Source organism: Drosophila serrata, unplaced genomic scaffold, assembly GCF_035046125.1.
Source record: "Drosophila serrata isolate PLE 108 unplaced genomic scaffold, ASM3504612v1 contig_347, whole genome shotgun sequence".
In the NCBI taxonomy this organism is placed as follows: Eukaryota; Metazoa; Arthropoda; class Insecta; order Diptera; family Drosophilidae; genus Drosophila; species Drosophila serrata.
Window position 1 is genome coordinate 907209 of NW_028257245.1, and position 15186 is coordinate 922394.

The following is a 15186-nucleotide window of genomic DNA, read 5'->3' on the forward strand; positions in this document are numbered from 1 at the left end:
TTTTTAATCTCTCTTTTGGGTTTTTGTCAAAGGAGCTAGCTGCCTTTGGTATTGAAATCCCAAAAATTATTTACAATTTATGGCACTTTCTTTGTTTATCAATGAGGGGGAAAAGAGAAAGAATCGAGGCGAGAGATATAAACGCTTATCGATTTTTGATTGCAATCGCAGCGCACTCGGAAATACTCGAAATTGATAATGTAAAGAAAAGCTAAAAAGGTGAGACATTCAGGTGGACTTCAATAAGTTATCATTCACACAAAGGCTAAAAAATATAGAGAAAATATTGACAAAATTGAGTATTTCTAGAAAGTCACAAGGCTTGCACTACCGAATGTGGGGGAAGCTGGAGAAATCAATAGTCTTTTTAAAAAAAAAACTATAAAAAGATTTCAATAAGAAGATAGAAACCAAATACCATAGTTATTTAAATAATTTGTTTCAATCATTCTTAACAGTTTAAATCTTCACATATATCTGAAAAATCTCTTGATCTCTTGAATATTTATAGGTATCAATCAAATTCTTATATATATTCCTCATCATATATATATTATACATTTGAATAAATTGTTTAAATCATTTTAAAAACTCAGTTAAATTCGTACTCCTAATATAATCAGCCAAAATCTCTTGATTCAATGAGTATTTATAGGTATTTTCAAATTCTTATAATTGCACTTCAAAGTAAATGATTGTAAACTAACTGATAAGTCGCAATCAACTCATCGCTCGATTGCCATCGCCGCATTATCAAAGTGTCTTTCGCTGGGGCAACGTCAGACCTTCCTCTATAAAAAATCACTTAAAAATAATAGGAAAAATTATATTCCCCGAAATATACAATCTTATCGGCAATGCCACTGAAGTTGTTTCGTTTTTTGCTGCCTTTGCTCCTGTTTGCTTGTCATTTGTTGGCTGAAAGTGAGTGAAAATTGCAGAAAATGTATAAAATTTTGGTGTTTAATTATTATTTATTAACTTGTGAAAAGCCCCTCAGTGCTTTCGCTTTACTTGGGTTGGTGCCTACGAAAATCATTCCAATATAGTGACAGAAACCTGCGATTCCAGAGTGGGAGACTTCAATGACATACCCTGTGTGGAGCCTTTGGTGGTTACACGTAAGTTTAGGAATTTATTTGTATTTAAATAGAAACTAAAATATTCATAACTTGTTTTATTACGTGACATTAAAATTAAATCTGTAATTTATTTTATTTACCATTTAAATTCATAGCATGAAAAAGCGTTATTAATTCATAGCATGATTAATTACATAATTCGTTTAGTGTTTATAAATTTTCTTTCTGTAATAGTAAATCTTTAATATGATAAATTGATAAATGAACTAAAATGTTGCTATTAATAATAAAATATCGATATTTCTTTTTATTGAACTATATGTAATATTTGAAAATAATATTTAATTTGTTTGAGAGTTTTTTTTTTCGATGTGCGTATATATCAATCAAAATATCGATTTTTTTGTGCGTATATCGCAACTCTAATAGATCGACTTTCATTTAAAAAATATTCAAATATTATACAATCTCAATCCGTATATTTTAATAATTCGTAATGTTGCAATGAATCATTATCTAACATTACTTGTTGAGATTTTGTACTATTTAATTTTAATTTCTACCTTCAAGGTAGTACCTTGTTATATGAAAACTGTGATGTATTGAATTTTTAAATATAAAAGGTATCACATTTAACAATAAAACATTAGCGTAATTATCAAACAATATCTGAAAAATTACTTTTAATTCATATTTTTGGGATATATCGATATTCTGTTTAAGATCGATTGATCGATTAAGACTTTGATTGATACATAGGCTTTCTAATAAAATATTGATTTATATCGATGTATTCTCGTATTTCTTCTTCATGGATTAACAATGAAACTCTGTTGTAATAAATATAAATATGTAATATGCATTAAATATCTCCCGAATAGCCAACGACACCGTTCCGGATGTGAAGGCTTTGTGGCAAAATTCCACCCAAGATCGGGATCAGTATCTGTGCCAGATGTCTGCAGCTCATTCGTGCGTCAAGTACTCCTACATTTTCAAGGGTGGCAGTGAGTTTTAATCTCTCTATTTAAAATATTTAATATTCTCTATAGAAAATCCTTAATTTCAGTTCTTAACATCACGTACATGTGCGCCATGGTGAATGCAAGTAACGGCTGCTATCGTCAGACCCATGAAAATGGAATGCAGGTGGAGGCCTGCGTCTGCACCTCTCGACAGGGAATGATACCCTGTAATGGCTGCTTGAGACAACACCAACTCGATCGTGTAATGGGCTTGGCCCTGGGCTTGCTCGGTGCCTATCAATTGCTAAATAAATATCGTCGAATAGTTTGATCAGCAAATATATATTGTAAAATGTGACATTTCCGTGCTCTTTGGTTTTGACAAGTTGGGTGAAATTAATGTGTGCGCGTTGCTTGTAGGCCATAGATTTTCGGTTTTGAGTTTTTTAATGGCCAGTGGCCAGGCCGCACACAATGTGGCTAAATAAACTGACATAATTTATTTGCACGGCCATTAATCAATTGCATGTTGATGATGACAATGACGTTGCCGACGATGCCTGGGCCATTTCGCATTCAATCCTCCTCACTCGACAGATGCATTGTTTTGTTAAATAAATAAACAAAGTTTTGGACATAAATCAAGGCGTATTTTTAGCATTTACTTTTTTTTTGGTAACTTGACTTATTTTGTGGCCGGTTCATTGAAGCCGTCATCTAATTTATGAATTATGAAAGGCATGAAATTTGCATTCGCATAGGCATACAATCCTCTTAAGAGATGCTGTGTTTAACATCAAATTTCTCGCAATTATTACTTTAAATAAATAACCAATGGCCGGCCAGACAATGCCAGCGATAAACGCAAAGGCACAGACTGGCCTAGGGGACACACTGCGTATGGGCAATGCCTGCATTGTGGCGGGAGTTCGGTCACGGAGTGCACCAATCGTTTGGGGGAATCCCCCCTATCGGAACAGCCGGACAACAACGATGGGGGGCTCAAATAAACTAATTTTAATGCCTTCCATTGCGGCCAGAGCACGGAGTCCGGCTCAATTGGGATGCGAATGGCAGCATCGGGATTGGTTTGTGCTCCGGTAGGTGGTTTCATCTCTCGAAATGCACAAGATATTCGCATATTTATTTCATTATTTTTTTTTATTTCATGTATTTTTTATATCTCTCTCTTATTCAGAAATGTGCAAATATACAAAAAAAAGCCGAGAACCATTTGTAAATTATGCTTTTATGCATGTGTGTATATTAACAATTGAATATCGAAGATATATATATTTATTATTTTGCCTCGAAATATATTTCCATTGAACTGAGCTGAGTTGCTTTAAAAATCACTTCCAGAAATGGGTTTTACCTGTGAAATATTCTCTTTGTTCTTTTGAATTCTTTTTATGGCTATAATTATTCAATAAATGCAGCTTGGGAGAAATCCATTCTGAGAACGCCTTTATAATGCAATTTGCACAATAAACGAAAATGCCAAAAATGCAATTGAGCTATGGAGAAATATATATTTATATATATGTATAGGAATAATGGTTAAGAGGGGGAAAAGGAGTCATTGGGGTAGTGTTTGTGGGCGTATTTGGTAGGCCGCTCAGGCACTTTAATTTGGCAATTTTATTTATAATAGCCAGCGTTATAAAGCTCAATATTAAGCTGCTTGACATGATTGTAAGTTGATTGAAAATTAAGTTATTAATATTTAATATAAAGAGAGAATTTTATGATGAAAATATACTGTAATTTGATCTCTTAATAAAATAAACTTATTAAAAACAATATATTTATCCCAATTCCCAGTTGAAAATTAAACCTATAGCTCAGCTTATCCACACTGTACATTCTTTGTGCAAATATATATATAAATTAGATTTATTCACGTATACATTAGCCAAATCATCCGATTGCCAGGCCAGACCAAGCCGGGCTTATCATTCAGCAAAGTTCAGGATGGCAGAGTTAAAAATAAATAAATAAACATAATTTGTTGTTGCCATTTATTGGTTGGCCAGAAGCAGCCGAAGGCAGCAGGAGCAGCAAAGTCGCCTAATATTATGCCATGTTTATGCACTGTCCAACTTGTTGTTGGCCATTTGTTTAGCATTTTGCCCAGACAGTTTTATGTAGCGTTAGATACGGAGGCATCGCCATCGCCAACGGGTCGTATGCGTAATGCCTAGTTCGATGGTACGTTAGATGGGGCCATAATTTATATGTCTGTCTCTCGGTGCTTGTTTAACAAGCAATAACTAAAATATAAAACTGACGATAAACGAAATGTGATTAGCTCCGAAAGGGGTGTCAGTGAAGAGCGGAAAATGGAAATCAACCAAAGAAGGATTAAGAAATTAATTGGTTCATATGATTTGATTTGTGTTTGTTTTTAATCCTTTTCGAAAATGCAATAAATAATTAAAGATTTATATACGAATTTAAGTTGAAAACCGGGTCTAGATTGAATGTCTTGTGGCTAGAGGATTAAAATCAATTGCTTTGCTTGATTTTAAACCTTTCACTGGGAGAAATATGGGATATTTTAAGGAAAGAATGCTTATATAATAATATAATTATTATAATAATCCTGCCAAAATATAACAAACAATGTATAAAAGAAAGGAAAGCCAAAGTTTATATACCCTTGCAGATTTATACTGAATTAATCGATAATTTCAATCGATATTTATCGATATGTTGCTATATATTTTTCTAATATTTAAAGTTTAAATCATAATTAGGCTAAACATGCATTATTTTTAATTCGAAAAGCTTCCCTATGTTTAGTTTTATATTAGTTTTATTAATATTTATTTATAAATTTCAAAATATTTGCTAATTTTGTACAATTTTAACGGTGTAACTCCTTATAAAATTAAAAAAAAAGGATAAAGGCTAGATCGAATCGGCTATTAATGCTGATCAAGGGTATAAAAATCAGGATCAAACTTTGCCAAGGAAATTTTAATAAAGCCACATATCAATCAATAATTTGTTGAACATAAAGAGTAAACAAAAGGTACTAAGTTTAGTGCTTATTTAAAAATTTTACAAGAATTAAAATCGATCCCTTTCGCAGTTTCTGTTTGGTGACAAATTCGAATATTTTCCCGGTGCACACACTCATTCATATTCACCGCACACGCTCAATTATTCATTCGCTATTCCTGCTGCTTCATTTTTCCTCCTTTTTTTTATTTGTTGCAGTTGCAATCGCAATTTGCAAATGAACCGGATTCGGGCCGCTTCCATTTCGTCGTGTATATTTATTTTGAGCAGTTTGAGGGACGAAAAACAACTCTGGGCAAGGAGCGGGCCAAGGAAACCGCAAAAACCGCAACGAATTTAGCACGACGCTTGACCAAAAAATCGAGGGAAGCTGGACACAGGGCGGTGCGGGGGCAGTAGCCTAGATCGACTACATTTGAATTCAGCGCCGGATGGTCAACTGAAGCGTGTCAGGTTTTGGTGGCAAAAAAGCACCGTGGAACAGGCAGGAGGACCCTACCGGCACAGTGACCAAAGAATGCGCTAAAAGCGCTAAAGAAGCATTCAAATATCAAGTATACGCAGCGTGGCACATCACATTTCTTTTGGTGGGTATTCAGTATCGAAATCGAAATGCAAATGAAATACGCCGCAGAGCAGATCCAGGTCCATTAATTGGCAATTTATAGCAGCCACGCCCACATGACACCTCCCACCCTATTTTCACGTGCTCGCTCAAGTGAAAATTATCATTTCCAGCGAAACTAAATCTGCCGCGAAACAAAAGGCAAAAGGCAGAGGAAAATGTACAGACAGAGACACCCGCAAAATCGCAACAACAACAAAAAAGAAAGGAAAATATAATACAACAAAAAAAAAAGGTAAAAGCAGCGGAAGTGAAGTGAGGAACCAACCTTCGGGGGCGCGAGAATGAAAAGCCGCGCCAAAGTCGACAAAAGTTTAGCCGGGGACAAACCGTCCGTTGTCCCAAGTCCGTGGTCCATGGAACGGAGACCCAACCGCAAAAGGCAACAGCCATCCTTAACCCTTTTCCCCCCAAATCGAGCCAAGCGATAGCCAAGGCAAACGGGTTAATTCATCAAACGGAAGCAAAAGATGCCCTCTAATGGGATTGAAAAATCCAATAGAACCTTATTTATACCATGTTTGAGGATAGGAGAGGTTAAGTTACATCTGTAGCCAGAAAAGATCTCTATGAGTCCAAATAAGTTCAGGAATACATTTTTAAGTGTTCAAAAAATTAACTAAAATTATTAAATGGATTTAAATTATGATATAAAACTATGAATAAATGATTGAAATATATAATAAGGCATTTTTGTATGGTTCTTTATAAGAATGGATTTTAATAAACATATACTTATTTTATGTACTAAGACCATTTACTGTTCAAAAAATTATTAAACAATATAGTAAGTATATAAAATATGATAGAAAGGCAAGAAACTATGAATAATTGATCGAAATATATAAAAAGAAATTTTAAAATTGGTCTAAATATAAGGCAGGAATACAATAAAGATAAGTATAATGTCATAAGTCCCAGGTTAAATAATAGTGAAATGAAAATTTCTACTTAATTCTCCACCAAATTAACATCCTTTTCCCAACAATTTTTCATTAATGAGTTAATAAAATCAATGGACTCTTTGCTATAAGGATATAACCATGAACCCAACCAGCGATTTATCGCATTTTGCTGTGGTCGGCATTAGTTACGCTGAATTTTATCACAATTGCAATTCTTTCTAGTCCAGGACACCCTCCATTTCCCCTCCTCTCCTGGAACACACCAAGCCGCCGCCGTCGAAAAAAGGATTTCATTTTCATTTATTTCCTTCTGCTCTCTTGGTCGGTGTCCAAAAACCAGGCCGATGGGATTGGAATTGGGTTTGGATGGACCAAAACCGTACCCGCTGCCTTGGCAACTGTCCGAATCTCGGAATGGCCAACGCTAATTTCCACGTTCTGCCTTTAAATAATCATAATTTGGGCTTTTGTGGCTTGGTGTTACAGCGGCCAGGCTGTAAATGATTAACGCTGCTCCTGCTCCTGGTGATGGTGGGTTAATGGTTAGAGGTGGGAGTCAACCAAGGATACTCTTTAAAATGCCCTCAGTCGACTTGCAATATTTTCTGCTTCTTTTTTTCAAGCCTGATTGCTCATTAGCGAAATTCATTTGGCTGCACTCCAACCCAAAAGGGGAAGTCCCGGGACTTATCAGCTGCTGCGACGCATTAAGTGGGGAAGGAAACTTAGCTTATCACTAGGGAAAAATTGGAAACCGAATGAAAAATGCTCTTCAACTATAGGAATAAAGTATTTTTCACGAAGAAGTTGAGCCTATAAATTTGTTTTATATTTATTTATTTGTTTAATACTTAATTTTAATGGATAAGCTCTTGGTTTAAGCAAATAATAAGCTTTTAAAGTTTCAAAAAATATGACTTCTCTTACCTTTATCTTAGTTTTATACACAATCATCATACCCTCCCTTTCAAAGGGTATTTTTCGAATTGGAAAATGCAAAAATGCTTCAAAAATGATAATAATTTCTCGCCTAATGACTTGTGCAAAATGTCGCCGTATTAAGATAGTCAGTCGCATAACCTCCCAGCTTTTCCTCTCGAGTGAGGAAAATCATCAGCTATCTCCTCCCCCCAAAAAATAGGACCGAAATGTTGGCTTAATTGTCAAAAATTCCAGCCAGAAGTGAACTATAGTAGAGCCTGGTAAGGAGTGCGATGGAGTGTGGGGAGACAACCAGATAGTTGATGAGCTGAGGGATGAGCATTAACCCAGTTAACCCATTAAAGCCGTGTCATAAATTCAAAGCCACAACAGGCCAGCGGCTTTTGCTTTGTGGCCTTTTGTGGGTCCAGGCTTGGCACCGTTTTTCGACTCATTAAAGCCAACTTCACGCAATTAGGCTAATAAGCCGCCCTCAGAGCAACAACAAAGGGTCAGCGAGGAGCTCGAGGAGGGTCTGGAAAAACCTCCGGAGTAGTAAAATTTATATAAAACACTTTTCTGGCTCCCATTTCGTACTCTCGCTCAATTAGGTGAACCAAAAGTGACAGTTTGTAACCAAAAGGATGAGGTTGAAGCCAATAAGGACACGAAATAATCACACAGAATATAAATTTTAAAATAAAACCCAAACAAATTTAGGCAATTAAAATAATTTAATTAAGCTTAAAAGAGGGGTTTCCGTAAATTCCATTTTAACATCAGTCTTGATCTTGGTCTTGTCTTAAAACCTGATCCTTGATCTTCCAGAACTTTCGAAAACTAAACATTAAATTTTGGACATGGCGACAGAAAGAAATAGTAAACTTAAAATCAAAAAACTAACACAAAACAGCCGTAAAAAACCAGTAAAAAAAGCCCGTCATGGATCATTTCTCCGAACAGGCCATCTGGAGGAGGAATTGGATGACCGTACGGGTGGGTCTGCCGGTCATGGTGTCCTTGAGTAGATAGGGCAAAGGATTATAACGCGTCAGCATGCCCACATTCCGTATATCGATGTGAGCCCAATCCGCACACGGCACCATCTCGTGCAGCACGGCGGCAGCAATGCAACTGGAGGCAGGACCACGTCCTCGGTTGCTAATGTCAAAGGTGCGATTCGGGGTCACCAGCTGCTTGAAGTAACGCCACAGGGGCAGACGCCACAACCGATCGCCCGTCACGGAGCCAGCCTTCTCGAACTGCTTGGCCACAAAATTAGAGTTGGTGAACAAACCGGCAGCAGATCCTCCCAGACCGGCGCACACGCCATAGCCAGCGGTGGCCAAATCCACCAACAGGCGAGGCTTAAAGGTGGTCTGGCCATAAAGCAAAGGATCTGCCATTGCCACCACACTGGCCTTGCTCGTATCCACAATGCCCATGGTCTTGCCATTGAGCAGGGTGACCACATCTCCTGGCTTCACAGCCATGCCGGAGGGCATGTTCTCGCACATCGGCAGCAAGGCGCTGATGTTTATGGGCAGCGACAGGGCAGCCGCCGCCCGGATGGTGGCCACGCAGACCGCCGCTCCGGCCATGCAGCCCCGATACATGTGCAGGCACTCCCTGGACCGCAGGCTCAGGCCGCCACTGTTGTAGGTCAGTCCCTTGCCCAGCAGCAGGATGGGCCTGTCCTCGGGCGCAGTGCCGCAGTAGCTAACCTCCAGGATCACTGGCGGTTCACAGCTACCCTTGGCCACCATCAGGAAGGAGTTGAGGTGATTATTTTCTATCCAGTCCATGGTACGGACCTCCACGGAAATGCCGCACGGACACAGGGCATCCACCGCAGACTGGGCAAATATGGTTGGTGTCATCTGATTCGCCGGGGCATCACTCAGCCGGCGAGCCAGGTTCTGGGACTCCGCCTTGAACAATCCTCGTGTCCAAGAATCCACATCCGGCGAGTCATACAAATGCAGTTTGGGTATTTGAATACGGTCCCGACGACGCAAGTTACTGTTGGCTCGCCAAATAGCCAAAGCACTACCCTCGGCCGCCTGTTCCGGATACTCCATGGAGTCCACAAACACCTCCGTGCATCCCTGGAGCTGTAGGGCTCTTGCTCCCACACCGGCAGCCACACGAGCATTTTCCATGCCCTCGTCAATCATCTCCAAGTCGTTAAATGCGGCACCCTCTTGGCCCAAACCCACAACAGCCACGGCCCGGAACTCGGCGTCCACGTTGGTGAAGACCATACCCTTGCCGAGCTCACCGTGCATTAAAGTTTCACGCAGCAGCTCCGATACCTTGCCCTGCGTCCGGTCGTCAAACTTCTCGCCACTGGGTGTCAACTTGGCATCCTTGTCGGCCTCCTTGGCATAGACGCCCACCACCACGCCCTTGATCACCGGATCAACGGGCTCACACTCCTTCGCCATTCCGCGTAGGATTCGCATATCAGCGGACCGAAGGTTGTGTTTTAAAAGTCCCGTCTCGCCACCCAAAGACTGGCTTGTTCTGGCCAACTGAATCCTCCTGTAAAGGCCCAGGCTCCGCTGCAAAGCGTTCATCATGCGTGGAAAGGACATTTTTGTGGGGGGGGGTTACACGATCTCTGGTTTCCGGGCAAAGGCCGGGAAGAGCGCAGTCCCGGTTGAGTTAGTCGAGAGTTAATATATAAACCAAATTTTTGACACGTTCCTAATGAATTTTGGATAGAAGAGTGTGTTCGTTCTTGAGAATAAAACTTGGACTAACTCAAGGTAATCCCAAAAGGCAGGTGACATTATTCAGAGAGCCAACTCCATGCGTTTCCATGGAAAATAACACAAGTTAAAGCTCAAATTTCTTTGCCAGCAGTTCTTAAACGTTTGACAGCTTTATATATATTTTTAGCCTAAACAGAAATCAATGATCAAATAAATCACTCCTCATCCGAGTCGCCTTGATTGGTGGGCTTGAGGCTGCCAAAGACCTTGGCGGGTATGGCCTTTTGCTCGAAGCGCAGTTTCTTCATGACGAGACCCTCGTCATCGGTTTTTGTGGCTGCCGCCTCGATTGCTTGGTTCTCTTGGTTCGCACCCTCGTCCTCCGCCTCATCGTCGTCATCCTCCTCGTCCTCGTCGCTGTCGCCAATGTCAATCTCATCGGGATTGACCACCGTGTCCTTTTTGTCCTTGGCCCCACCCTGCGTTTCTCCGCGCACAAACATTATATTGGATGCGGCCTTCTCGGTGGGTTTCTGCTTGGCCTCGGCAGCCGCTTGGCGTGCCTTCTCCTCCAGCTGCCGCATTGCATCCGTTCCAGCTCCAGCGTCGGCAGCCGTGCCATTGTTTGTGTTGAGGAATTGGGCGGCCATCATGTTGACCTGCGTGTTGTAGGTGGCCTGAACGGAGCGCTTGATGCGCAGCATTTCGCGCATGGTGTCCTCGTTGCCATGACGCACCTCGAACTCCTTCCACGTCTGCCAGAAGTCGGCGGTGATGCGGGGATCGCAGACCTAAAACATACGAGAATAATTATAAGCAAAGATACTACAATTTAGAGAAAACAGATGACTCACCTGCGAGCAATGGGCGTAGATGGCCCTGGCTCTATCCACCTCTCCCAGCTTCGTTTCCAACTCTGCAAACTTGACGCACATGTGACGCATGTGCTGCTCGGGCAGCGCCTCGATGGCCTTTTCGTAAATCTCCCGGGTACGTGGCAATCCATAGATCTCGGCCGCCTTTTTCACAAAGATATTGTACATGTCGAACATCTCATCCTCCTTTACAGCGGAAGTGGCGCGATCGTACACTGACATAGCGTGCCTGGCCAAACCGTGTTCCTCCTCCAGCTTGGCGTACAAGAGGTAAAAGTACTTGGCATGCTCGGCGGGACACTGATCCAAGCACTGCTCGAAAAGATCCCTCGCACGCTCTAGCTTAGTGCCGCCATATCGCTCCAGGAACTTGCTCAGATAGGAGTTCCAGATGTCGTACACATTGGGCCACTTGAACAGAGCGATTCCCTTCTCATAGGCACGATAAGCCTCTTCGAAGTAGTTGTGCTCCTCGAGGAACATGCCATAGTTGATGATTATCTGCGGCGTGCAGATCTTTAGGTCAATTATCCGTTCGTAGACCGCTTTGCAGGTCTTAAAGGTGCCAAAGGACTCCTCCAGATCAGCGTACATGGACCACACTTTCAGCGAACGATGGAGACGCGCCTGCACCGTCTCCGTATCGTCGTGATAGGCAACCTTTCGCTTCGGTGTCGCAGTGGCTCTCTGCATCAACTTAAGCGCAGCCTCGAACTGTTGCTGACGGAGCTCCATTTCGGCCCACTCGCACCACACAGCGGCTAGATCCTCCACCTTGACGTACTCCACCTCGGTACCGCGTTCGAAGACCACTCGCGCATCCTCCACCTGCCCGTTGGCCTCATAGAACTTGGCAAACTCCACCCAGAGCGTGTGCAGTTTGCCAACCGCCTGCTTTGGCTGCACCGTCTGCACGGCCTCTGTGTATGTGCTGATGATCTCGGCGGGCTTGTCCTCGTACAGTGTGACACGCTTGTGCCACTCATGCACATTATGTGGGTTCTGGCGGAGCAGTACGCTATTAAGCAGCAGCAGCCGGCGCTCCATGAGGTATTCGAATCGGGAGAGTCGCAACTCCACGTCGATGTCGTCCTCCTCAGTGGCCGACTCATTGCTGGCCACCTGTTCCATGCGTTTGTTCAGCGAAAGCTCCTCAAACTGGGCGTACTCGTCGAAGACTTGGGTGAAATCTCTCACAGTTGTCACCGTTTGGATGGCCTCCTCGTAGATATCTCTGGCGCGATCGAATAAACCCGAACGGACGTAGTAGTCCGCCAGGGAGTTCCACAGGTGGCCCAGTTGGTCGGTATAACGCCTCAGGCCGCCGCGGATGATGGCGTCCACGTTGAGGGAGTGCACCTTGTGCGGATTCTTGGAGATGAGGTCGCACAGTTCATTCCACAGCTGATGGTTGGACTTGCCGTGCTTGGACACAAAGTGCTCGTTGTCAACAATGTGAGCCAACTGCTGGGCAGCTTCGTCCAGCCGTTCCGCTTCCTGCAGATAGTCAACATACTCCTCAGCATCCTCGGGGAAGAGTTTCAGATAACGGCGGTACACACGAAGCGCCGTTTCCGGCATCTCAAACCGGCGCACGAACTGCAAATATAGCGGCCAAATCCTGCCGTGCTGCGTGATGGGCAGCGCCCTCAGAGCCCGATCGAAGACGTGGCGGGTGCGGGTCACTCGGCATTGGGAGGTCATAAAGGCGCCATAGTCCATCCAAATGCGTGGCATTTTGTGCATGAAGACAAGGGCGCGCTCAAAGGCGCTGTTCACCTCCTCGTACATGGGATCCGTGGGGATTTTCCCGCGCACCTGCTTCCTCCGGGTCCTCAGGTAATTGTGCCAGATCTTGTAGCTGCCGGGGAGCTCCTTCAGAGCCCGCTCGTACACCAGATTCACGCCATTATTGGGCGCCTTGGCCTTGTGATCAATGTAGCGCAGCCAGTGCTTCACGGAGTAAGCGTTCCGAAGAATTTCCTCTTCATACGGCACGTCCTCTTCATCCTGGGAAAAGATATAATGTTAATTATACTAATCTTTATGTGGTCTGCATTTTACTTACAAAATTAATCTCTATATTCAGTGATTTATCCGTTTTCGCTGCCATTTTTCTGAGATTTTATTTTCACAACACGAAAAACCGCAAACAATTTTTTCTCATGCGCGTCCGGGAAACAGCTGTTTACACAGAGTTGCCAGATGAGTGCGATAACAGTAACACATTAAATACTAAAAATAGTAATTATTGGTATACAAAATAATAGCTTTAAAATTAGTTTAATTATAAAATATTATAAATCAGTTTGAAAAAATCCAGTGTAATTGTTTATAAAAATAATTGATTTGATGCATTTAGTTTGTAACAAAATAGGATTTTATTAAATATAAAATAGTAACTTAGTTTTATTTCTTATATAAACTAATTAGTTGAAAAAAGATTAAATATTCGTAATTGCGACATAGTATGTGTAAATATTTACAAATGTATGGCTTCTCAAACTGATTTCAGATATATTTTGCAGAAAAGCCATAAAACTTAAGGATGGTTCAGTTCTTTTTATTGTCAACAGAACTTTTTACATCGTACAAGTAGAAAATTTTCATCGTTTTACTAAAAAGAATTTATTCTATTAGATTAAATAGCAAAAACCTTTTTAATGAAACCCCCAAAGTTATTAAAAAACAAAAGGACGACTCCACAATAAGAATAATAATTTAAATACTGTTGTGGTATTTTTCGCCACACTCCCCTTCCAGCGGTATTTAACCCACCGAGCATTGCCCAACACTTTCAATTAGTTCGTGAATTTTGTGGAAGCCCGTCTGCTGATGTTTTCGTCGCTGCCGCCGATTTTTTGATATTCATACAGTTCGCGTATTTCGCACAGTCCACTTACCGCGCTCCCCCAATAAATCGCAATAAATCGAGTCAAACTGCTCCGCCGAGAAGTTTTTGTAAACACTTTGTAATTGGCCTGCATTTTGCATAATTTACGCAACGAAGGCAGCTGCGTGAGTGCACATACACACACACTTATAGGCGCTACATGGAAAGAGAGGTGGTGAGGTGGTGAAAGAGAGCCACTGACAGGGAGAGGAGGCGCAGGCGAGTTGGCAGCCAAAAGGCAAAAAAAAAAAAAAAAATCAAAGTCTATTCCGAAACCCACTATAAATAGCTCAAAATGACGCGCTTGAAACATTTCTCAGCATAAAACGAATATCAAACGACAAGCGAATACAGAGTAGTGATAAAACGGATACCAAGTGGTAAGTAAAAACAAGAAAAACACACACGTCACTCGCAGTTTGTTGTGTGTTTGTGTGTCATCAATACTTTTCGCACACACTTGTTTCGTTCCTGCATTGATTTTCATTCGGACAGGTTCAAACTTGTGCGCGCCGTTCGGCATTCCAATTGGCTTGCCAAACCAACAAATCCAATTAGAAAATCAACCCCCGGAAAAATCTCTTCCCGGTTCTTAGTTGTTGTTGTTGGTCTTGCTCTAAACAGCTGTTTTCTTTTGGTTCTGGAAATTTTCCACTCCACAAAGTGCCGCCTTGACAACGGAAAATTTTTCGGGCATTTCAAGGGTCTCACTCCCAGTTTTCCTTCGGAATTGCAATGTAAACAGACTTGCGGAAAACCGCTTCGAGATTTTTTTGTTGCCGGTTTTAGCTCTCTTTCGCTCTCTCTCTTTCTCTTCCTTTCTCTCTCGCCACCCACAAAAGTGGCACACTGAGCCGAGTAACAGCGGCAACAAAAACAACAACAATGTGGTCAGAAATCATGGCTTTCTGCAGCTTTGAGCTGCATGCAGCTTTTTTCGCAGCCAGCGAAAGCTTTCTTTGTCATCGGCAAAACGGAGTTTTCTCACTTTGGCATCCATTTTGTCAAAAATCAGGGTTAAAAGCAAGGGATTAACATATAAAAATTAAGACTACTTATTATTAAGACTAAACATTCGAAATTTCATTGAATAAATATATTACAATTATAAAATTTATTCAAATATCTCTCCTTTGTTAAATTTATAGAAAAAAAAAATTGGTAAAATCTATATTA

The 15186-nt window shown here is 41.5% G+C and overlaps 3 protein-coding genes across 3 annotated transcripts; 1 reads left to right on the plus strand and 2 right to left on the minus strand.

Annotated features, from left to right (window-relative positions):
* Positions 1 to 713: 713 nt before the first annotated feature.
* On the plus strand, positions 714 to 2405 carry LOC110189647 (uncharacterized). Its single transcript, XM_020959791.2, has 4 exons — positions 714 to 924; positions 993 to 1121; positions 1964 to 2089; positions 2152 to 2405. Exons 1-4 carry the CDS (start codon positions 858 to 860, stop codon positions 2376 to 2378), a joined length of 549 nt encoding a protein of 182 aa, XP_020815450.2. The 5' UTR covers positions 714 to 857; the 3' UTR covers positions 2379 to 2405.
* A 5835-nt stretch (positions 2406 to 8240) lies between these two features.
* On the minus strand, positions 8241 to 10301 carry S-Lap5 (Sperm-Leucylaminopeptidase 5). Its single transcript, XM_020959716.2, has one exon. The coding sequence runs from the start codon at positions 10120 to 10122 to the stop codon at positions 8473 to 8475; it is 1650 nt and encodes a 549-aa protein (XP_020815375.1). The 5' UTR covers positions 10123 to 10301; the 3' UTR covers positions 8241 to 8472.
* A 72-nt stretch (positions 10302 to 10373) lies between these two features.
* fand (Pre-mRNA-splicing factor SYF1 fand) lies at positions 10374 to 13352 on the minus strand. The gene is made up of 3 exons (XM_020959715.2): positions 13186 to 13352; positions 11097 to 13127; positions 10374 to 11033 (listed from the first exon to the last, which is right to left on the minus strand). The coding sequence occupies exons 1-3, from the start codon at positions 13228 to 13230 to the stop codon at positions 10458 to 10460; spliced, it is 2652 nt and encodes an 883-aa protein (XP_020815374.2). The 5' UTR covers positions 13231 to 13352; the 3' UTR covers positions 10374 to 10457.
* Positions 13353 to 15186: the final 1834 nt, after the last annotated feature.